Source organism: Ascidiella aspersa, chromosome 7 (genome assembly GCF_963924565.1).
Source record: "Ascidiella aspersa chromosome 7, kaAscAspe10.2, whole genome shotgun sequence".
Classification (NCBI taxonomy): domain Eukaryota; kingdom Metazoa; phylum Chordata; class Ascidiacea; order Phlebobranchia; family Ascidiidae; genus Ascidiella; species Ascidiella aspersa.
In genome coordinates this window covers 15,170,646-15,196,532 of record NC_139453.1, presented here as the reverse complement: position 1 = coordinate 15,196,532, position 25,887 = coordinate 15,170,646, and the positions used below count along the sequence as shown (strand labels likewise).

General features: G+C 36.7%; 1 protein-coding gene across 1 annotated transcript; it reads left to right on the top strand.

The window, feature by feature from the left end:
- On the top strand, positions 1–25,812 carry LOC146137985 (ATP-dependent clpX-like chaperone, mitochondrial). The gene is made up of 12 exons (XM_083393416.1): positions 1–211; positions 434–841; positions 1,178–1,323; positions 13,638–13,812; positions 17,983–18,174; positions 20,268–20,432; positions 20,670–20,758; positions 21,452–21,616; positions 22,542–22,714; positions 23,038–23,173; positions 24,575–24,688; positions 25,366–25,812. The coding sequence occupies exons 1-12, from the start codon at positions 124–126 to the stop codon at positions 25,567–25,569; spliced, it is 2,055 nt and encodes a 684-aa protein (XP_083249542.1). The 5' UTR covers positions 1–123; the 3' UTR covers positions 25,570–25,812.
- The last annotated feature ends 75 nt before the right edge of the window (positions 25,813–25,887 follow it).

Genomic DNA, 25,887 nt, shown 5'->3' with positions numbered 1-25,887 from the left:
CCATTCTGTGTTTAGATTTCATCCTAATTATCTAGTTTGTGCTTTGTCTACTTTGTTTGTATGGCATTTGGAAAACTGTATTGAAATCTAAGAAACAATAAATTGAGAATACAAAATAATAAAATGGCTGTCTCTGTGCGATTTACAAGTTCAAACATTCAGTCCTGTTACAAATTTGTTTCATCTTTGTCAACAAGAGTTTCTGCAACTGGTAAATGTAACTATTAACTGTTGTTTTATTTTGTTGAATTGTCTTCCTTGAAATAACCTTAAATGTTTTTAGTTAGGAATCATAGTTCTATAATGTAAAACATTTGTTATGTTGATATTATTCACCAGCAGTCATTTTAAAATTGCCAAAAGTCTAAAAAAAATTTATAACATATTAAAACAAAAAAGGCAACATAATAAGCTATTGCTGTATGTTGCATAGGGATATTGTTGAGCAATGAGTCTCAAGTGGAACCCACCATGTTCTGCCGAAGTAACTCTACATTTCTTGACAATCGCATCACTTCTCAGCGGACTGGACAACTAAACACATCACTTTTAAAATCAAATGATTTTTTTTGCTCAAACTGTTCAACATTGCTTTGTGCACAATTCTCATCCAGCAAAGATGGTAATGAAAATGATGGTGATTCCCATGATAAATCTAAAAAACCTGGAAAAAATTCTGCTAAAGACGATGCAAAGAAAACTAGTGAAGAAGTTAATTCTAATAGTGAAAAGGAAAAACAGCCAACTACTGTCAAAGGAAAAAGAAAGAGGCCTGGTCCAGACAAAACTGGCTTTCAGTGTCTCAATTGTGGAAGTCAATGTGTCCGCGCTCCAACAAAATGTAGGATATAATTGTGTAGTATGTACATATATGTGAGTGTTATATTAGGGTTGGCATTTTGCATTTTGACCTGCTTGGCAATGTGAGTGAAATTTGCTGTGTAAATAGGTATGAATCAGCGATTGGCCCTAAGCAAGAGTTTGTGATTATCAGACATACTGGACTTTAAGGATTGGTGAGAAATAATCAAGTATAAGAAATAAATTCGCATACAGCATATGACAATTTTAAAGAAAGTTGCTTTTGGGGGGCAATTGCTGATTGGTAGACACATGTCTAACTTTTGAGTTAAAATTTATTTTGTCCTGCATAACTTTGTTTTATTTGGAATTTTAGCTGCATCAAGATTCATAAAGTGCCCAAACAAGGATTGTTCAAGTTTTTATTCCGCGAAAGCTGAGAACTATACAGAAACCAATACACCATTAGATGGCGATGAGGAAACGCGCTGGGACCAAAAACCACCCCCACCACCAAAAAAGGTTCGGCACTATTCAAGATAAATGATCAAAAAATATACATAGCTATTGCGAACTAGATAACCTATTGTAAATTAGCATTAAATGAAGAATTCTTATACCAATTTAAAGCCCTAAATCAACGCTGTTCAACCTGCTGCGTTCAATAAATAATTATGCGGACGTTAACTACATTTCATTTGGATGTGATGGCTGCCGTGATCGTCCTGGGTGCATTAATGGTTGATATGCTAAATGCAGATTAGAAATTTTTAAGACTTTAGAGAGTGCAGTTAAATCAGTGAGCTAAGCTCTTTCGCTACATTCTCAGTTATTAGATTTCTTATGTGCGCTCAAATAAGTTGATTTCATTGCCAGATTGATGCAAAAAAAATCAGTGTGAAAGATGTGTAACAATCAGAAATGTGATGTCGCGTAAAGATAAAATAGGAATTGATGATACATAATAATTAACCGCTAAAACATGCAGACATGTGTTATGCGAGTTGTGAGTGGAATTATGGCAAAACTGTGGGACAGGTTTAGCTGGAGTTATAGAAAGCCTTGGTTAAACAAATAAGATTGTGTGTGTGTATCTATCTTAAAAAGGATCAAAAATAGAGAGAGAATACATCGAGGATTAAATGGCTGTGCAGAAAAAAATTTAGGTATTTAGTTTATATCAAAAAACAGAAAAGACATAATCCACAGACAATAGATGGCGGCTGTTGTGGAACGCAACCGCGCCATTCCCGAGCACGCGGCTCGAGGCATTCTTGTGTTATTTTAATGGCCGCGCTATTCCCGAGCACGCGGCTCGAGGCATTCTTGTGTTATTTTAATTGCTATGCGTTGTGTGTGTGTACGCGCTTGATTTGTGCCTACTGCAGGAATGTAATTGGTGTGTTTGTAATTACTTCGTGAGCCTATAAAAGGCTGTTCACTTACTACTACGTTACCATTCCATTTTACTGATTTCGACTGAATACAACTTAAGTTACAACAAACTGTGCTTATTTGGACTCTGTAAAGAAGCAAGGCGCAAACGTGATTGAAAACACAACAGAGTTTTTGGCGACGAGGATGGGATCGGTCAACTGAACGACTAGTTTCAATCTCAACGTTTGTGTCAATATGGAGAAGCTATTGGAGACGATGCAGAAGCAGATAAAACAGCAACAACGACAGCATGAAGAGCAACAACGACAGCATAAAGAGCAACAACGACAGCATGAAGAGCAACAACGACAGCATGAAGAGCAAATGAATCTTATCCTGTCTGTGTTGGAAAAGTCTTTTGGTCCCGCTGTTACCAATTCTAATGTTGCTGCACCTAGCTTTAACCCCTTTGATTCTACGACAGAATTGTGGGATGACTACTGGTCTCGCTTCTCAACATTTGTGAAGGCTCATGCAATATCCGAGAAGAGGGTTGCCCAAGTGTTTTTAACGAACCAAACCACGACAACTTACAAGCTGCTGTCCAATTTAGCAGGACAAAGTTCGCCAGCGAAAGACGTCAACGATCTAACAATGAATGAGATTGAAGGCTTCATGAAAGATCAATTTGATCCCAAGCGTTTTATTATTCGCGAAAGGTTTCGGTTTTGGAGCAACATGCAGCGCAAGCCAGGTGAAACGGTGCAAGAATTAGCCGCCCGTATTCGTCACGATGCTGCTACTTGCGATTTCACCTCTATCAGAGATCCGTTGGATGAAGCTTTACGAACCAGGTTCATCTGTTCAATATCCAATGAAGCGGTGTTGAAGGCCATGTTCAAACTCAAGTCAGATGAACTTACTTTCTCTCGTGCGATTGAGGTTGCCATGCAGACGGAGGATGCGGCGCAAGTTGCCAAGGAAACCGTCTATGGGACGAGCGGTTCTGTGCGTAAGGTGCGCGGATCCAAAAAGCAGTCTACAAAATCCGCACCGAATGAGAAGCCCAAAGAAGCTGCCCGGTGTTATCGCTGTGGGAAAACTTGTCATTTTGCGCCGGTTTGCCGTCACAAGAATGCGACGTGTCGATATTGCAATCGTATAGGTCATACTGAAGATGCTTGCCGTAAGAAGAAGTCCGATGTGGTCAATTCGATGACGAATGCTCATTTGCTGAAGTCAATTTCCACTCGTTCCCCACTACACAAGTTGAAGGTTGTGGTATCACTTTTTGGCAAATTTTGCGAATTTGAGCTGGATGCAGCAACCAGTGGAAATTTCTTGTCTGTCCACGATTGGAAGAGAATCGGGTCGCCTAAGCTTCGCGCTCCTGATCGACGTTTTAATTCTGCGACAGAGCACCCAGTGCCTTTGTTGGGTATGTTTACGACGCCAACTACTTATGGTGGTCGAGTCTTTGATCAAGATTTCTTTGTCACGAAAGTTCCATGCTTAAATTTGCTTGGTCGCAACGCCATATGTTCTTTGGAGATTTCGGTTGACGACATACTGCATCATTCATCTTCCAAAGATTGCATGAATTCCGTTGTTACTTCGGGCGACCAACTCTATCTGCCTTTACAAGATGCTTGCCGAGGTCTTTGCAACGAGTTTAAAGACATTTTCAAACCTGAACTGGGTTGCTTGAAAGGTTTAGAGCTTGAAGTGAAGTTTCAAGCGGAGGCTAAACCAGTTTTCTTTAAGCACCGTTCTGTGCCATTTGCGCTACAAGAAGATGTTGCCCGTGAATATGACGCAGGAATTGCCCGAGGAATCTGGACTCCAGTCAAGTTCAATGACTGGGGTACACCGGTGGTTCCTGTTCGAAAAGCACCGTTGTCAACTCACAACAGGCCACGGCTAAGACTTTGCGGGGATTATTCAGCCACGGTAAATCCCCAATTGGCACTCCATCGACATCCACTACCTCTTCCAGATACTTTGATGCAGAAACTTCGAGGAGGATTTGGTTTCACAAAGATCGATCTTGCTGATGCATACAACCAAATACGTCTAGGTCCCGAAAGCCAGAAAAGGTTGGCGTTGAGCACTCACCGAGGTGTCTTGCTGCAAAATGTATTACCGTTTGGCATCACCTCGGCTCCGGGATACTTTCAACAGATTATGGACGAACTGACGCAAGATCTTCCAGGAGTGGCTGTATATCTTGATGATTTACTTGTCAGCGATTCATCGGCAAGGGATCACTTAAACAATCTTCGTCGACTGCTTCAACGTTTAAGTGAGAAGGGGCTTCGCTGTCGTTTAGAGAAATGCAAGTTTGCACAACCCACAGTTGAATACTTGGGTCATTTACTTCATAAAGACGGCATCAGGAAAGCTTCCAAACTCGATGCTGTGCTCAATATGCCTGCACCGAAAAACGCTTCGGCACTACGTTCGTTTCTTGGGTCGGTTCAATTTTATAGTAAATTTTTGCCACCAAGTTTTTCTTCCATTGCTGAACCTCTGTATCGTCTGACTCGAGACAAAGTTCTTTGTAGTTGGAATAACGAAGAATCAAAAGCTTTCCGTCAATTGAAGACATGGCTGTCTTCCGACAATGTTTTAACTTACTTTGATCCCTCTCTTCCTATTGGGATATCTTGTGATGCGTCAAATGTGGGCATTGGTGCCGTACTTTTTCATCGCTATTCGGACGGAAGCGAAAGGCCAATTGCCAATGTCACAAAGTTGCTCTCCTCCAGTCAGCGCAACTACAGCCAAATTCAAAAAGAGGCTCTTTCAATTATCTTCGCACTGAAGAAATTTTACCAGTATCTTTTTGGTCGTGAATTCATTCTTGTCACCGACCACAAGCCACTGTTGGCACTTTTTGGTCCTACAAAGCCAACTCCTCCACTTGCGGCAAATCGGTTAGCACGATGGGCGCTTTTCCTTGGTCAGTTTAAATACAAAATCGAGTACAGGAAGACCGCCAGTCACCAGAACGCCGATGCACTCAGCCGGTTACCAGAAGGGGAAGATGCCTATTTTGACAAAGAGGAAACTACAGATGATGTCGACACTGTTTGCACCATCACTACGCTAAGTCGTCAAGTCCAGCCCACAGACCCCAACACCATGAAGAAGGAATCCGGAAAAGATGATGTTCTTTCCCGAGTCATGCGTTTTGTCCAACACGGTTGGCCAACAACTTTTTCCTCAAATGACCCAGCTGCAAAGTTTCGCAGGTCTGCTGATTTATTGACAGTTTCTCATGGTTGTCTGTTCTATGGAACTCGATTGGTTATTCCGCAAAAGCTACGACAGCACGTTCTACAACTACTACACCAAGCTCACTTTGGCATCCAAAGGATGAAGCAGTTGGCTAGGTCTGCAGTGTACTGGCCGAACATTGATGACGATATTCTGAATCTTTGCCGAAAATGTTCCATATGCGGAGAACAGCAAAACCTTCCTACTAAACCTTCTGTCCATCCATGGATGATTCCTGAAAAACCATGGAGTCGTGTTCACATCGACCATGCTGTAAACTTCGTGGGGAGCAATTGGTTGCTCATGATCGACGCCTATTCCAAGTACCCGTGCATTCATGCTACTTCATTGATGACGTCCAAGGCGACCATGAACTTGCTCGAAGAAGACTTTGCACATTTTGGTTATCCACACACTATCGTCTCAGATAACGCGCAGGCTTTCGTTTCTGCCGAGTTCCAGGATTTCTGCCGGCAGAGGGGTATTGTTCATCTAACGGGAGCGCCTTATCACCCGTCCACAAATGGCGCCGCCGAACGGCTAGTTCAAACGTTCAAAAAGGCAATGAAGAAGTCAGAGAAACCCCCGAAAGAAGCTTTACAGGAGTTTCTTCTTCAGTACCGAAGAACCCCAAATTCTAGCGGTTTCTCCCCGAGCGAGCTACTTAACGCTCGACAAATTCGATCGCTCATAGACACGATGGTACCATCACCTACACATGTCTTGCAACGCCAGCAACAAAATTCCGTGTCGAAGAACAACAAACCAGTGCGTATTAGTTTTCGAAATGGTGATCCATGTTACGCGCAATATTTTGGATCTAGACACGATGGTTCGAAAAGATGGGTTCCTGCCACTATTGTTAAATGCTGTGGGAGTAGAACATTTAACGTGAGAGTATTTCCTCGTGGTCCAATCTGGAGACGTCACCTTGACCAACTTCGCCCTAGATACCCTAATGAAGACGATGACCCGGGTGAGCCTGAACTTTCATGTCCGTCAGAGCATATTCCCCTGGTCCCGTCCACTCATATACCGGCATCATCCTCACCTACTCCTCCAGATTCCCCAAGGTTTGGTCCCGACAATCCCCGTCGCTCGAAGAGACAACGTCTACAGCCGAGGAGGTTCGGCTACGGTGTTCTGGGTGGACAATAATTTAAAAGGGGAGGTGTTGTGGAACGCAACCGCGCCATTCCCGAGCACGCGGCTCGAGGCATTCTTGTGTTATTTTAATGGCCGCGCTATTCCCGAGCACGCGGCTCGAGGCATTCTTGTGTTATTTTAATTGCTATGCGTTGTGTGTGTGTACGCGCTTGATTTGTGCCTACTGCAGGAATGTAATTGGTGTGTTTGTAATTACTTCGTGAGCCTATAAAAGGCTGTTCACTTACTACTACTATGTTACCATTCCATTTTACTGATTTCGACTGAATACAACTTAAGTTACAACAAACTGTGCTTATTTGGACTCTGTAAAGAAGCAAGGCGCAAACGTGATTGAAAACACAACAGCGGCCATATGTTAATACAAACTTGCATTTTATACCTAAATAGTCCGGTCAATATATGGTTTGACCCACAAAAAATTCCTACAAAAGGTTTTCCAACGGTCTTTTGTAGTATTTATCATCAAGAATAATGTATTGAAAATCTAGGAGGATCGGAGCACCAGAAAGTTGTCATTTTCAAGATGGTCACCAAAACAGTAATGCCAATAATTCATTTAATATTCATACTAGAGCTCTAATTCTGGCGTCTAACTCTAGGTTTAGGCGGAAAGGAGTTCATTAAAACAATTCAAAATAAAATTATCTCAACAGTGTAATGCAGGGGTTCCCAACCTGTGGGCCATGCCCCCCTCAGAGGGCCATGAGTCTTTTTTAACAGGGCCATGAAAAAAATAATATTTTTTTAGTTCATTATCTACTCCACTATAACAAAAAAATAAATTAAAGTTTAATGAACTCTTGAAGCTGCAAGAAGAGACGGCAACCCGATTGAGCTTTGAGAACAATAGGTTGACGACATTTTAGGCAAAACTAAACAATTCATACCCTAAGCCGTATAAAATGGTCATGCCATTGCTGTTGCCTTTCACATCAACATATTGTTGTGAATGTGGGTTGTAAACAATGTTACCCTTAAAGACAAAGCAGCTCCGTGTCTTGGATATTCAATATGACTTGCAATGAAGACATTGTCAGAGCAAAAACAAGCCGTAGTGTTAAAAAGGTTGGGAACCAATGGTTCATTGGAAAGACTTATTTATGAAACAAAAACACTGGTAGTATAAGAATCACACACCACTTAATTATTTACATTCAGTTGCTTAATAAGTCCTGGTCATCATCTTTATTGAGTAATAACTTGTATGTATTGTAACAGGCATCAAGTTGGCACTGTCCACATGCCGAGGTACAAGGTAGATTATTCTGCCTACAGCTACACCTAGGGTGCTACAGGCAGTTGTGCAGTTGCAGTGGATAATCTTCAAGAGGGAATCTGGAGCCGCATTCATGTCCGACTTTGTTGGCATAAACTGACTGCCTTCCAGTTTCCAACCCCACCCGCAAGTTTTCATATCACTCTATGTTTTTTCTTAGTACTCTGTAGCGCAATGATGAGAGGGAATCGTCTGTGTGCCCCCCAAAATCACAGCCATCGCTTGACAACCTTTGTTCACAATGCTATAGCTGCTGCCTGCTTTGGAAAAAGAAAGTAATTGGCACATGTAGAAAAAGAAACTGGGAAAATAATTCTTTACCCATCACCATTTTCAGTTTGTTTATATGATACACTTTGTCAGCATTTGCATTGTCGGAATGGAAATATAGATCCTTGTTTGCTTGTTGCGCATAATGAAGGAGCAGGACCAACAGATGTGTGTCCTCTCCACTCCATGTTGTCGCGTGTGACACACTGCACTAAGAACAGCAGCCTTCACATTTGGAACATCAGCATCCCCTGGGGCAGGGGTGTCCAACATGAGGCATGCATGCCAAATGTGGCAAGCCACCTAATAAAAAATTGCACGCAAGGCCCCAGAAAATACATCCAATTGTCAAAAAAGCTAAATTTGTTATACAGCCAATTATTATCGTTTATTTACAATATAACAATGCGAGCAATTACAAACAATTACTTCTGACATTATAACATTATACTGTTTTTATTTTTTGTATAGAAACGCTTTTAATATTGAAAAAAAATAGTTGCTAAACTTTGGCACGGGAAAAAGTTATAAGATAAAAATTGGCACGCCAGCATATTTGAGTTGGACACCCCTGCCCTGGAGGCATTGATCACTTCGCAGCATTTTCCACAAAGGGTTTCATCTGATCAAGTCGATCATTTTTTGTTTGTTCATGTCCCTTGAGAGAAACTCATCCTTCTTTCCATCAAACACTCTCTTTTCCGTAAATCTGATGACTGCATGCACATGCTTCCAATGCCTCTGGAGTGTGTTGTCCTCCAATGTCGGTCCTCCTAGGTCAGTGGTTCTTAAACTGGGGGGCGCGCCAAGCCCCCTTGGGCGGCGTGCGAGGTTCACAAGGGGGGGCGCGAAAATTGACAAAATCTGTATTAATTATGACTAAACTTTATGGTGATCATTGAATGGACAACATCGAGTTATCACACATTAGTTTTTTCGGTCGTGTAGAATATTCCTGTTGATTTTAAGGTTAGTATTTTCGTTTTGTGAGGAGATGATCACACAAAAACTTTATGCTAACGTATTAATCACGTGATTAAGTTACCCGCTCTGATCGGCCATTCGAGAAAAACATGGTGTGTGCCGCATGCTCGCATGCGATTAAAAACGATAGCCTATTTGTTAATACCAAAATTTGTTTAATTTTTCATACTGTTTAATAAATAGCTCTTCACAGAGAATGTGCTAATACTGTTAATTGTTTAAAAATACTGTTCATTGTTATGTCACACACTACCAGGTTTATGGCTTTTTAATCATTTTGTTTTCGCTTTTGTAGAGTTTTTGCATGTTTCAGATTTAACTTTTTTTTTCTAAATTATGTTTTCGGCTTGATTTCCTATTATGTGTCACATAAAAATCAGTTTCATAAGTTTACAAAACAATTGGACAAGATTTAGGGGCTGCGCAGACACTCCAAAATTACAACACTAAAATTGCGAAAATCTGGGACTTCCCCTAACACGATACTGTACGCTTTTCTTTAAAAACACACTAAACCTTGTTATTTTTATATAGAACAATGGCAAGAAAGCATCACTAATTTATTTTCCAGTTTTATGTAACTTAAAATGTATTCTTACAGACGCCAAATCCGTACTCCACCCCATTTTTAGAGATTTTTGAGTGTTTTTAAGGTCCCTGATCTGGAATTGGCCACTGAAACCGCGGTAAATTTGTCAGAAATTCTGTGTTTCAAAATATGGCAACCCTAGGTTAGGCTGGGTTAAAAACATCCTTTGCATTAATGCAATTTACCTAGAAATAAGTTGCTGTTATGCTTAATGTTTTTTTATTTTGAAACAAGGTGGGGCACGAGTTTGGTTAAAATTGTAAAAGGGCGGCGTGTCTTAAAAAGTTTAAGAACTACTGTCCTAAATGCCTTTCAAAAACAACCGTTGTTGTTTGATAACGCCGAGTTGTGAATTCAGCATATAATTGTGCAATGCTTCGTAGGTTTCTCCCCTCTTACAGTAGTAAACCTCAATCTCTGACGTAGTGAGTTTTTGGTGGATGTCTTCTATGGATTCATGAATTTCATGAACTGCCTTGGTTGCATAGTCTGTGAGCATTCACAAGTTGAGGCTTATCAGGCTTCCGGAGCACTTTCCTTGCTTCAAGAAGTGCTGGCGGGAGCGGATATTAGTTCATACTTCAAGATATTTTCAAAACATAAGACCCATAGTTAGGGATGTTCAAAGTAGAATACCAAGGTATTCTAGAATAATAGGTTTTAAATCTAGAATAACGAATCCACAATATCAAATCCTAGTATAATTCTATTAAATTATTTAACCTCGATTTTGTTTGGGGAAGGGATTTTTTGCTAACATGTGTACATTATAATAAAAAAATCTCCTATATGTTTAACATTCTTAACAACTGTCATTTGAAGCAGTTGTGTAAACTGTAATATGTCCACTGTCCAGGTTTTTTTTTTTTAAAACTTATATGTTTGCCAATAATGAGTACAATGCAACACCGAACACAGAACTGTTTAACAATTCAGTCCTGTTTTTAAAGCATTGTTGAGTTTTTGTGGTTCTTTTTTTGACTAAAATGATCTGTTATGCAGTCAAATAATGTACTGCAAAGAATAACTATTGACATAACGTATACTTGACAATTATGCTGTGCATTACTGTATAACCTCGCTGAATATTGGCCTAAATTTGACCTTAAGTAACCCTATAGCGCATTTGGTCGACATCCAGCACCTCTTACAATGTTTGCAACTTAACGCATTTTGGGAAATTGAGAAACTCCCCACCTGAAATTACACGTTAGTTGCTCACCCAATAATGCTTGATTGACACCTAATTATTAGACGAACGTTATCGCGAGACGCAAAGTAATTGGTTGCCCGAAAAAACGCTGACACTGCACTACCTGGTTACATTGGTCGCCGCAGCGACAGGCCAACTTACCACACGCGTTTGTACAATTAGGTGCGACAATCGGCGGTAAAACATTAAATTATATCGGTTCCAATTACCCGAAATAAACGGCAGAATTGGATTCGAATCTCATCTGGATTTGAATCCAAGGATTCGATATTCTACTTTGAGCATCCCTACCCGTAGTTGTGAAACAACTAGGAAATTTTGAAAAGGGTTTGATCCTGAGAAAAAGGTACAAAACCAGCCAGTGAGGCCTTCAGCTTTTCAAGATCAGAACTGTCTCTTTGAACCCTAGCCTGTGTTGCTTCTTTGTGTTGTTCGCTTGTTGCGTAGAAAAGTGTATTGAATTCCTGTATGGCATAGTTGTACTCATACGTGATTGGAGTTGACATCGTCCACAAGTATCGTTTGTTCTTCTTGCCGGTTCCACAAGTTAAACCTCCCGACGTCTTCAGCAATCTCATCAGGCTCTGTTCAATGACTAGGTCTAAGCCGAGCGTTTTATAAAGGGGAATATTTGAAATTACCTCATAGAAGTTATATTTTGATGAATCGAGTTATGTGTATAAAAAATTATATGTCAGACTTTTTTAAGGCCATGTATCACAGCTGTGTGTTGTTTTCCTTTAGCACTTCTTTCGAAAAATTCAATATTGGCGATATCTTAAAAATTTGATGTGCTAGAGGAAAACTAAAGGTATATTCGGATCAGCTTGAAAAATACATCTGAGATGAAATACTCACATTCTTGTTTAGTAAAAAATGTGAAAATTTGTTTATCAATGGTATTATACAACAAAATTCTGAAAAACACAAGATTATTTTTTTGATAAAAAATATCAAATATATTTATTTTCTCCTAGATTTTTAATATATTATTGTTGATGAGAAATACTACAAGAACCCGTTAAAAAACCTTTTGCAGGATTTTTTTTAAGGTTCAAGCCATATATTTCATATATTGACCCGCCTAAAATGCTGAAATTGGAACTATGCGAAAAGTCTAAAATTAGACAAAGTTTTTATATTATAGGCCAGCCAGACATCAGTCTACCATTGCTGGTAATCAGATTGGCTAAGAGCATTGTGGACAGAATTTAAACCTAATAAATGCATTTTTTGCGCTTTCTGCGATTTAACTGCTCTACCGTTCCATATTTTTCCACAAGTTTATTAGTGAACAACACATTTTTTTAATTATTTTATGACATCACGATTGACTACTTTCTGAGTCATCCCTAAAAAATTTAACTGGCAGCTGTTAGAAAATTAAAGACTGTCAATATGACCGCCAACAGCTAAAAGGTTGTGCAGTGGACTGTGTACCCCTCCTCTAAATGTACCTAATGTTTTAAGTTTAACTGTTTAAGGAAAACATAGACTGTCGTATGAGTCTTAACATAAATTAATTAAGTTAAATGGTACCTTCTAATTTAGATTTGTTATATTTATATTATTATTTGGGAACACTTACTTTAATACGACATTTTTGCTGTGCACGTAAACGTGAACAAGGGCAATATTATTACGACTTATTTTGATAAACATTTTTTTATGTATTTGCCAAGCGGTTAGGTGATTTTTTATACCCCTAAAATACTGGAATCAGTTAATTAATTAAATGTATAATGTAAATTACTTTTAGTTTGTTCACCTAATTCTTAATTTGGCTATTAGCTTTGCAATATTCTTAACACGGTAAGCCAAACACTACATTAATTTGGGCTGCCATGGAAATAAAAACAAATTGCTAATTAAGAAGTTAAAAAATTAGAATATTTGTTTGTTTTGAAGTAATGTTTCTGAAACCATGTGTCACAACCTAAAATTAGATGCTGTTTAGTTTGATCGTCAACTACACTAGACATGGTTAGATTTATTGACATTTTCTGAGTGAGCTTTTTCTGAATTCTAATGAAATTACATCAGCATTACAAAGAAATGGCTTGTATTATTTGAAAAAAAAAGTACAGAAACAGAATATGTAGAAACATTACGCACTACAATTGGCAGGAATTAAGTTTGTTGTGCCATTGTAAAAAGAGTTAGGGAATTTGCGGTGAGAAAATGCCAGTATTGGGCATTATATTGTTTATTTCTTTTAAATTACTCAATTTCAATCATAGATATGTTGTTTGATGGCAGTACTACTTTGGTTTTGCAAGTACTTCTACATATATATATTGATTTAAAAAACAATCAAGATAGTCGCCATTTCTGTTAAATAGACAGGTATGGCATTAGCATGGGCATATCGAGGATGTACCAGGCCATGCTTCTCCACCTAAGGCTTTAACTATATTTTTGGCTGTTTTAAGTACCTATGCGCAAAAAATGTTCGCGCTTATCACAAGCTTTGGCCTAGTTTTGCTATGATTCTGTCTCTGTTGCAAATCTATTCAGACCAAATGCAATATGCATACTATGGCATTCTTTACTGTGACTGTGTGACTTTAACCTCAGCAAACAATTTCTAGTCACCAGAAAGCTTGTCACTAGTAGGCTGGCGAGATTCTGCCAGCCTGCTCATTAAAAAAAATAAATTATTTATGTTTTAATTTTAGATTTGTGAATACCTTGATAAATATGTTGTCGGACAAAAGCATGCAAAAAAGGTTTTGTCTGTTGCTGTATATAACCACTATAAACGCATCTACAACAACATACCAACACAAAGCAAAGCTAATATACAATCGGCTGCTGAAGTGGAGCGCACCCATCAAATGTACTCATCTAGAGGTAAGATGTACAATGTACATAAATTATACTTATTTCTAGAACTTTGAAGTATTACTCAATATACTAATGTTTTGGTAAGTTTAGGACCCTTTACTTTTTTTATTTATTTTATATTATGCTTTACATTTTGTGGTATATGCACTTTTTGTGCCCTTTACCAAATTATTTATAAAGAAGTTTGGCAAAGTTTTCAATTATTAACTCTGTAAAAAACTAATTATGGACAATTATTGCCTAAAAAGAACAAACTGAGTTTCGTGATTTGAATACTCATTTTGGTGTATGTGATTTAGTGTGATAATAATTATATTTTCAAAAATATTTATATTTTTATTTTATTTTATTTATTTGAAATTTTGTTAAAATACCATGGTCTTTATTGACAACTGTGGTTAACTCATTTGCTTTTAAAACTTCTGAACTTCTTTTCATTCAGTATGTATATTGGCCGAAAATTTATTTTCAGGACTTTAACAAATGAGTGATTTCATATCAAATCACCCAATTTGAATCTCATTTCTGACCTCACCCTTGTTAAATTTAATGAAATTTACACTGCAGCTTAGAAATGACTAAATAATCATAAGTTTCAAATTTTATAAAAATTGGTCAAGTACTTTCTGAGATATCGCACTTTGAAATTGGCGTGATTTTGTCACTAAATGGCGATAGATATTTTGTATTCTTGCCGATATCTCAGTCATTTCTGGATGGATTTTTGCAATGTTGGGCTTATTTTTAAGATTGTAACAAGGCCCAATCAACTATTGCTGTAACTCAAGGAGTTAATTTTAAAATCGGGAATTACAACCAAATAAACAAATTTTTTTGTTAGATTTTAAGGGTCTATACCGCAAAACACCGACCTTCAAAAAAAATTATTTCGCACAAAATGTGGGCTATATTTTAATGATGCATAAAACAAAAAATTTGAGAGGAGAAAATATGGAGTAAAATTTAAGAGCTTTTTTATTTTTGTAATATTATTTGGTATGATTGCTATACACTTCTATGTTGCTCTAATGTACTATATGATGCCATGACAAATTCTTATTTATTTCTGCCACAGTATGTACATACAGTTCACAAATAAAAAAATGGCAAATATGGCACTTGTATTTACAATAAGATAAACAAAATTATATCCTTAAATTTTGAGGGTTCATACCGTATAAAACACATCTTAAAAAAAATTGGCAAAATGTTGACTAAATCCTAATATTGTGTGGCACACAAAAATTTGAGTGGGGTAATAAAAGCTTAATAAAAATAAGCAAATTTATAAATGCTATTTTTTCATTTAAGTTTCGTATTATACACATGTTATGTAAATGTGCATTGTGAGTAGTAAATGGGCTGTTCTAAAAAGTAGAATACAGCATTGTTTGTGCAGATTTCTGATAATAAGAGCAGTTATACAAGTTAGGTTTGTCATGTTGAAAATGAGTTCTGACCAGTTGTGGAAGGGCACAGCATGAGACTGATGAGTGTGTTAAATGATTTAAAAGAAAAGAAGAGCCTGTTCACAGCATGATATCTGGGATAGCAAGTCAGACCATTGTAGCTCAGTATAATCTTGCAGCACTAGCTTCATTCAGAATGAAATTAGTATGAAGGACATCTATAATATAGAGTCATTTTAATTCCAGTTAAGTTAGTCGAATAGGTTGAAATATATGTCTTTGACTAACAACAAAACAGGTTATTTTAGAAAATACGACTTGTGATATAGGAATTGTAGTAAATGAGTGTTGTGAAGGCAGCTCCACTTCACTAATTTATATTCCAACTGCTGAAGAAGTGGAGTTACTTCTGTACCGGATACCAACTAGCACTGTAATGAATTCAGTTTGTCCTGGACACAAAGAACAGTTTTTTCAAAACTATGCCTTTTATCAAAAGAAATGTTGTGATCCGTTGAGTACACACAATAAAGGCAAGCCTGCAAATACTATCTCCTTAGAATTTGCAAAAAAACATAAAAATCATGGACTAATTCCTCTGTTCAACGTGCTGTGCGTTACTTTACCAGCAGGATCTTTCATCTACTAGCAGCAGCAGCGTTGAAACAGAGGAGTTTGAGTCACCAAGTGCAGTACTTAAAGCACTAAATGAATCCATGGAAGTTCTGGGCGAGTCACCATACCGGTAAAAGATTCAGAAGTGCATGTCATGGTAAAGGAATATATCTTCTCTAGTAAAAATCTGCAAAAACGAGTGTCATCCCTACCTTGCTCAGAGGACATTTCTTGGAAAGATGTAGTGGGATATATTACAGTAGAGTATGATAACCAATGGTGGCTGGCAATTGTATTAAATTCCAACATTCAAACAGATAACGTCAACGTCAAGTTTTTACATCCTGCTGGTCCATCAACTTCATTTGCATATCCATTAAAAGAAGATTCTTTAATTATTACAAAAGCAACCATTTTAACAAGTGTCAATCCAAAAACTGCAACTGGAAGAGTATACACCTTGACCGAGAAAGAACAACAAGGAGCAACAGAAACCCTTCAACTGAAGTTAAAAAAAAAATTATTATGGCTAGTTTTCTACTATTTCTAATTTTGTATTGTTGTTTCAAAGTGCCATATTTGCCATTTTTTTATTTGTGAACTGTATTTGTACTGTGGCAGAAATAAATAAGAATTTGTCATGGCATCGTATAGTACATTGGAGCAACATAGTAGTGTATAGCAATCATACCAAATAATATTACAAAAATAAAAAAGCTCTTAAATTTCACTCCATAATTTCTCCTCTCCAATTTTTGTGTTTTATGAATCATTAAAATATAGTCCTCATTTTGTGCGAAATAATTTTTTTTTTAAGGTTGGTGTTTCGCGTTATGGACCCTTAAAATCTAACAAAAAAATTTGTTTATTTGGTTGTAATTTCCGATTTTAAAATTAACTCCTTAAGTTACAGCAATAACTGATTGGGCCTTGTTACAATCTTAAAAATAAGCCCAACATTGCAAAAATCCATCCAGAAATGACTGAGATATTGGCAAAAATACAAAATATCTATCGCCACCTAGTGGAAATTATGCGTTATCTTCAATGTGTGTTATCTCGAAAAGTACTCGGACAATTTCAACAAAATTTACAACAAAGAGCAAGTATTTAGTGCTTAGTAGGTGTACCACTTTTTGGCAAAATCTAAGAAGGTCATGCTTTGTGGGTTGGGTGATTTGATATGAAATAACTCAAATATTGATGGCTAAAACTTAATTACAAAATACAAACAATACATTAGTTTTTAAGCAGGTATTAGATTGCATACTTCAGGGTTGCCTTATATATATGAATATGGTCATATATAAATACCGTTTAAAAAGTTTATTCAGACTTAAATGAATATATGCATTATATAGTGATAGCGCTACAAATTTAGCTGTGGCATTTTTGCTGTTGACAGAATATTACTACAATACTATGAAAGGGTATGCAGATAATGATGAGATACAGTATGCTAAACACAAGAATGCAAAAGGTAGACCTGGACTATTTTGTATTTATAGTTTACATACAAACAGTGTGCAGTGGTTAAGTGGTTACAACTTATTACAACATTGGGGTTTGGTTTGTTTCACAGTACTAACTTTGCACCTATTCATATTTTGTTCCATTTGACTGTGTGTGTCAATCAAAAAAGCAAAGTTAAACCTCCATCAGTTAATCTATTGAGTTTGCAGTTGCCATGTGGCACTATTTGGTGGTTATTATATGTAAGTCACAGCATATTATACTCCTTCAGAGGAAGGATGATGTAATTCAATCTCTTTGTGTGCGGTTTACTTCCTGTGAATGGTAGAAAGATATTGCCCAACACTGTTAGATATATTACCAACTATAGATGTGACCTAAATATTTATTCCATTCTATTAAACATGCCTACATATATATATACACATTTTATATTATATATATTATATATATATATATATATATATATAAACATGTGATTACTGTAGTTTCTCCATCTACATATATTTTTCTTTTAGAGCTGTTTAAAATGATTGTTTTGTAATCATTTAAAAATACCCATTTCACTTCTAAAACTTAAGATGGTGGGTAATTAAAAATGTTTGTAAAATTATATATATGTAATATATATTGGTTTACTTCTGTTTATATTTATCAAATGTGTCATTTATGTTTGTAGATGTCCTGCATATTGTTGGCCTTCCTCAGTCTTCGCCAGGCCTAAAAAACTTGGACATGCCTTCGTCTGGAAAACCTTCACCAAGTTTGATGGATAAATTACAAAAGGGCCTTGGTTTACTAGACAGCAATGACCAAAAAGGAATCACTTTAGAAAAAAGCAACATTCTTATGCTAGGACCAACTGGTTCAGGTAAAATATATATTTAGTTACACCTTCCAGGGTTTATTGGCTATTATTGTCCAGTAGGAGCGCTGTCAGTAAACAATTTTATACTTTCTCACTATATCATTATTATTTCAATACTCAATTATAACCAGGGCTGCGGTTTCGGATTTGGGACTTGAGACTTAATGGAGTCAGTTTATTTTGCTGGAGTTGAACTCAAAACATGGGACTCAAGTAACACCATATAAGACTACCCAATCTAGAGTCTGACTGATAGTGCCGCAATCTGTATATTGTAAATGTGGAATAGAATATATGGTTGAATATTTTACAACCATGTATTGTGGGTGAATGAATTATAAGACACCCCTATAGGTGAATTGTTGTATATCTACCTTAAGTAAGTTACATAAATGTGTAAAATAGAGGCTGTAGAGTCGGTCTTGACAACATCGCTCATTTGACCCGAGTTAGGTCACATTAAGCGACATGTTATACGGCGTATGAAAGTTAGAAATAAACAGGTGACAGTCATGTATGTTTCAGGCTCAGTCGATGGGTTAATGCAGATAATACTAGAAGAGGTTTTACCCCAAACACAGAATTAATAACACAACAAAGTTGTACTTTTGGACTATTTTAATAAGTGATAACAATTTTGGCGCTTCGTGCGAATGATCTTTATACTTCCTTTGTTTATGTTTTGATGATGTCTTAATCAGCGCTTCTTTACCGTTGCAGCGTGTAAGGCTGACACGTGAGTTGCAGACAAACGGAAAACATATTTAAAATATAAGACATATATATATATGTTTTTCAACGTTTTATTATTTTCGGCAATGTAAAGTTTACATAAATACCGTTTTTTTTTTAAAAATCACGGTTGTCAGGTGCGCCCAGACTTAAAAAGGTTAACAAATTCTGAACTTGATTTGTTAAAGTGACCGTATTTCTTCAAAGTAGTTTTATTACAGTTTTTATTAGTAGTGTGGATGACGACATGTGGACTCAAATTATAAACCACACAAACGCTTTTTTTGCGCTTTACGACAACAATTTACTGCCTCTTAAATGTAATTAAACACCTCCCCGCCTGATTCACAGTTATTCTAACATTATAATAATAAAATTTTAGTTAACATTTTGTGCGGCCGGCAGAGACCTTTCTAAGTTTGGTTTTGGCTCGTGACTTGAAAGAGGTTGCCGACCCCTGCTTTAGACAGTGAGTTGAAACTTTACATAAACAATATTCCACCTTAGATAAATGGGGGTGGCATTCAGATTCGTAAAACTGTCTCCTGGAAACACCAATTAACCCAAGTCTGACTTTTAAGTCCTGACTCTGGAATCCAACTTCGTCTCTACAGCCTGTACTTCACCAATTTATGTAACTTAAATAAAGTGGATATTTAGCAAACCACTTATAGGGATGTCATATAATTTATCCACTCACAATATGTGTTTGAAAAATATTGCACCGTATGCTATTCATTCTTTATAGTAAGCAGTTTGTGGCCTTATCACTTTGAAAATTTGGTACTGCCCATGCATGTGTCCAACAAAAATGTGCCAAGTTCGACTCTGCAAACCTGATTAGTTTACTACTTGAATGAGAAGATTATGTGTTTTTACATCAATGGTTTTCTGTGTTTCCTACAATTTCATTACTTAAAAAAACTAAGGGTGATTGTAATCTTATAAAAGCCCCTTTTAATATTTTAAATAATTAGGGTTGGTGAATATTTTGTTTATTTAGTTACTCAAGAGATTATATATATATATATATATGTATATTACAACTGGTTAGTAAAACTTTGACATGTGTGGGCAATATGTAAAGTTACATTCTATGTTCTGCCAAGTAAATTCTGAGCTAATAATTATGTGGTTGTAGTTAACTTTCTGGAGCATTATCTCTTCTAATACAAAAAGTTTGATATTGGCTAAATTCATGGGTATTTTGGCACTCTACAAGAAATCCAGGGTGCCAAGTAACGCTCAGCACACACATGTTACTTTTATTATGTAAATTTTAATCTCTCTTTTATTTTTATTTAAAATATATGCAAGATGTAGAAATTCATATCTAAACAATAATTTTTCTTTAACTTATACAGGTAAAACATTGCTTGCCCAAACCCTAGCACGTTGTTTGTCAGTTCCATTTGCCATCTGTGATTGCACAACGCTCACCCAGGCAGGTTATGTTGGGGAAGATATTGAGTCAGTGATTGCAAAACTTTTGCAGGACGCCAATGGCAATGTTGAGAAGGCCCAGCAAGGTAAAACAACTAAAATGCTTTGAAATAGATTTCTAATGTGTACTATAATTTGTGCAGTTGTTAATTATGTTTGATTCATAAGTTGGAGATTGTTTTTTTTGTATTATTAATTATTCTATCAACACATTTGTGGTATTCTTATTGTAAAAGTCAACTATTTTGAACAGTAACAATATTAACATTAGAACATAGCCTGCACTATGAATTATGTTGTAAATGGTATTGTTTTGTTTGTAGGCATAGTGTTCCTGGATGAGGTTGACAAGATAAGTAGTGTGCCTGGTATTCACCAACTACGCGATGTCGGTGGAGAGGGTGTCCAACAGGTATAGAATGTAGTTACAAATTGAAATTTGTTTCGTTAAGTTTGTCAAAGGTAATATGTGTTTTAGTGATATTCAAAGAGAATTTTTTTTTAGAAATTTTTTCTGTCAAACTTTGATCTCAGAAGATATTAAAAAAAGACTTACCATTTAACGCATATTTACAAATTATTGGTTATTGTGCAAATTAATTTTTGTATTTATATATTTCAATATATTTTAATAAATGTTTTTCAGCAAAGGTCTGAAATTTTAATACAAATATGCATTTCGCCATATAAATGGCATCATCAGTTTGTCTGTACAAATAAATAGTAAAAAATTAAAATATTAAAATGTAAAATAAATTAATAAAATACATTCAAGACGACCAAAGGCAAAGACTTTCTGACAAACTGATGATGCCATTTATATGGCGAAATGCAGATTTGTATTAAAAGTTTTAGACCTTTGCTGACTGATTTTTGTTCGGAGCGGTGCGCTTTTCAAGCTATTTTAAAAATTTTCAGAACTTTATCGTCGGCATTATGTGTTCTGTTGGAGCACAAGATTCTGTTGTGGACACACATATTAAGCTAATAAATGTTTTTGTAATATATATTTGAATTTTTAATCTATATATAATATCAACTAAAAGTATATTGACATAAGCAGGCAACATTAGCTAACCTCTTTTTTATATTTTGTTGGCTGTAGGGTCTTTTGAAGATGTTAGAAGGAACAGTGGTTAATGTTCCTGAAAGAAATTCACGTAAACTGAGAGGGGAGTCTGTTCCATTGGACACCACCAACATTTTGTTTATTGCATCAGGAGCATTTAATGGACTGGAAAAATCTGTTAGCCGAAGAAAAAATGAAAAGGTTATTTTTAAGTATTGTAGCTAGTTTAGAGTACAAAATGTTTCTAGTATTTCATTATATCCTGCTGATTGTATGTAATCTTCCTTATGACAGCACAAGTTACGCCATTATTCGAGACTTGTTGTGAAAACTAGTGTGCAACAATGCCAATGAAGCGGCAATTAGGCGAAGCACGCAAAAATTACGAAAAAAACATCCTAGCTACATAAGAACAAAAAATACTTTTTTGCGTTGGCAATAGGTATAGTAAGCCAAACATAAAGCTTGCTCGACACTGATTGCAACTCTATAATAAGATCCATAAAGAAGTCCGCGGGCCTGTAGTGGTACCTCACTGATGTAAAGTAAAATAGATATATTTATAGTTATAATATTTTATTGCGTAAATCATCTTGAGTTTGTTTTAGGTTGCCAGAACGCCATTCAGCTTACTTGTGATGTCATGTATCTTACTTTTTTGCTTAGAACCATGAGTCCAGTGGTTCTCAACCTTGTATGTCTTACGGCAACCCCCAGAAATAATAAATAGATTATGGTACCTATACCCATACTAGAATTTTCATTGAGTTGTTGACTGAAAGTCACCTTCAACGGGACTGGAACAACACAATTAACTCTACATTGATTTATCGCACTCTAATCTTAGAAATTTTTTTAGAAACAGCATTACCCTTTCGTCACTCAAGTCTTGAGCATTAAAAATTGCACCCCAGGGTCTTTGTTTCAATACCGCACAAAATTAAAACCTATTGACATATTAATTATCTTCTAATTTCACAACACAACAGAAAATATTGGAGTTATCTTGTTACATGCCTACTTGTATTTTATGCGGTACTTTTTCTGGCCAAGTGTAGATTACAAAAGTGTCATCCTTCACAACCAGATAAATATATTTGAAACTATAAATCCTTTGTTTTTGCAGTCCATCGGTTTTACTCAACCATCGCAATCGCAAGAGAAACTCAAGCAAACGGACGCACGCGATGACACAAAATCTCCTTCCGATGCAACAATGGGATTCACGCATCAGGAACTGAAATCGGCCGTGGAGGAGAATATTGAAAAAGACAAACTTCTTCATCTCACGGAAGCACAGTAAGCATAATTTTAGCGCATCGTTAGTGAACTCTACTTATAGCTTAACCTCACCGTAGGAACGCTCACAAGACACACATAGTGTTTTTTTTTTAGGTGTTAAGTAGTCGTTTCTCAGTACATGGACCAGTAATACGCCTTTTTTATAATTATAGCTGAACGCTGAGCATATACCACTCGTTTATTTTACGAAATAAAAAGTTTATTGTAAGAAAAAACTGTTTTGACACTTCTACACCTGCTTATATTGAAATTTATGACTCGGGGATCTACTTATTGATGATTTTGTGTTTTCTCACTTTACATTCCGTTGTTTTTCTTAGAGATCTCATCGAGTTCGGTATGATCCCGGAATTTGTTGGTCGCCTTCCGATCACCGTTCCTCTACACAGCCTCACATGCGAACATCTCATACAAATCCTCACCGAGCCCAAAAACGCGGTCGTGCCACAGTTTCAGGTACAGTATGTGCTTTTAAACAGTTACAATTTTCTCAGGTCTCCTGCCTGTTGATTTGGCTTCCTTGGTAAAAACGTATTTTCTTAATTTAGGTATTTTTCTTATTTGAGTTTAGTAAACTAGAATCTGAAGTATGCTGTGAAAACTTCAAATAAATCACCAGTAGACGTGTATACACATTACACAACATGTAAAGCAATTCATTACATATTGTAATGTTTGAAATATATTATGAGCATAGTTTGTGTAATGTCTTACTACTAAAATGTTGTTTTGCTCTTGCTTTTTTATATTTTCAAGAAAAAATGGTAAAGCATAGTTCGCTTTTAGCCAAACAGTAAATTGCGTACATTGTTGATCTCATTTGGAAATTCGTTTTGCATGACTTTGGTATGGCTTGATACAAACCGCCAACACTGGTGTGCTCATGTTGCTGAAATGTAAACCACGTACTTGTCACGTTGCTCACATTGTGACGCATATTTGATTGATTGAGCGCATTCAGTCGTGCTTGATTGTGGTGTGGGTCAGGGTCGTATCCAGAAAATCAAAAAGGGTGGAGTCCCGAATTTTCAACTTAGAAAATTCCCCTTTACTTAGAAAAAATAGGAAAATTCAACTTAGGAAATTTCCCGCAAACACTTTCGTCAAAACCGCTTAATGTGCAATCATTGACTTTAGGCGAAAAACTAAACCAAGGCTGTGAAGTATATGCAATAGATTGGTAGCATCGTATTTCGACTATCAGCAGCATATATTCCTGTGCCGTGTACTGGACTACACTAAATTACAAGCACGTCTTTCGCCATTTACAATGCTGAACGAATATAGGTTTTCCCGGGTGTCGTTATGCCACGATTGGTGTAACATCTGCGCCGAGCAGTGTGCCAATTCAGCTAAAATACAAGATGCAGGTTGAGGGTAAATAAGTTGTGTCAATGGCACACTAAACACGCGGTCTTATAATTATGCTTATAGAGAATAATTTTGCGGTAACAATCATTACATAAAAAGGCCATTTTTAAAGTCACAGTTAACCACCTTTTAAGAGAATCTGCTCTAGTTAAAAAAGCCATTGTTACGCCGTCTTTGGACATTAGCGCGAACAGCGAGGAACTTTAGCTGCCCCAACTCGGCGTTCTTAGCGATAAAAAAATAAGAAGGCATGCATTTGCGTTGTAAATTGTCAAATGCACCCTTTCTAATCAGCCAACCTGTACGAATAACGAAAGGCGAAAGAGAACCCCCCTCCCCTCTGCGATACGCCACTGGTGTGGGTACATCAAGAGTGCGCAACTTTCTTCACGGCGGGGTTTGCTAGGTCACTGATGTTCTGCAAGGGCGCATTTTGCCCACGACTTCCCTTTAATCGCAAACCATCCAACCGCTTTTATTTCCCAGGCGCTGTTCAATATGGACAAAGCTGACCTCGCTATCACCCCAGGAGCGCTGAAGGCCATCGCTGAACTTGCCCTCGAGAGAAAAACAGGGGCACGGGGTCTCCGCTCAATTATGGTAAGCGCCCGCTCAAATGTGGTTTCATTGTGAGAAAAATTCCTGTCTGGTTTATTGCGGTATGCAAAAAAGGCGTTTTAAGATATTCGTTAAAATTTATTCACGCATAAGCCAGCCGTGTTTTTATATGGACAATTGGGGCATTTATGCAAGTTTCTGTTATGCACTCTCATAAATTGCCTAAACTTGAATTGTTACCGCATTATGTTCGCTGTCCACCTTTGAGTTGATTTAAAAATCCATGCGTATAATAACTATCAAAACTTCACAGCACCTGCGTTAAAAACAATAAATTTTATTTAAACGCTTCCCGTGACTAGTCGATACTCCTGGTATGATAGTAAAACTAGCAATAACTTAACAATGGTATTAGCAACGTTAAATTTATTTGAGCATTTGGTTGTCCGCTAGATAGAGTACACCTGTAACAATATTGTTGTGTTTCAATATAATTTACTTAGCTTCACTTAGAACTTACTAGTTTATTTTACCATAGTGTGACATTAAACATTCAGTTAATCAATGGAATGAAGGTTGGACGCTTTTTAACTTCATTGTGTTTTACTTTCTCGAAATTTTCAGTAATCTCTATTTTAGTAAGTTAATCGGAATAACGTTTTTAGAAATATTTTAATAACTAAATACTAAACTATGCTAAACATTTATATTTTTTGCAGGAACAATTACTTCTTGATCCCATGTATGACGTACCAGGAAGTGACATCATCGGTGTTTGCCTTGACGAAGATGTCGTCCGAGCAGAAAAGAAACCCGACTACGTTCGAAAGCCAACCACCAAAGAATATGACATCACTACCGCAACTGATACTGATGACGTCGTTGAATCCTCGGAACCCGTTCGCGCGTCGTCCGAATTTTAATCCGTTTTGTATTGTATTGTTCCGTGTCAGATGCAATTGTTACGTTAATGGCGTAGTTTAATTTAGGTCAAAGTAGGACAAGCTCTTTTATGTTTCGTTTATTTAAGTCACCGCCCTGTTGAAGGACTTGTATTTAGAAATTAATATATCGCCTTTCGATTTTTTTTATTTTTTTGTGATCGCCCGAAACTGGTTGTTTGTTCAATGGAGGTGTGATGCTGTCCAATAAAACAGTGTCTTGGACTGTGAGTTGTCATTATTTTCGGATTTTTTGTTTGTTTTATGGAAATAGTTTGTAAAACAATCATGAAAAGAATT

Bases quoted from the DNA above. Each gene is read 5' to 3' on its own strand.
- LOC146137985 (XM_083393416.1), top strand. From the start codon at position 124: ATGGCTGTCTCTGTGCGATTTACAAGTTCAAACATTCAGTCCTGTTAC. The intron at 1,324-13,637 runs GTTCGGCACTAT...TTTTAATTTTAG, and splicing joins CACCCCCACCACCAAAAAAG to ATTTGTGAATACCTTGATAA. The intron at 20,759-21,451 runs GTATAGAATGTA...TGTTGGCTGTAG, and splicing joins GTGGAGAGGGTGTCCAACAG to GGTCTTTTGAAGATGTTAGA.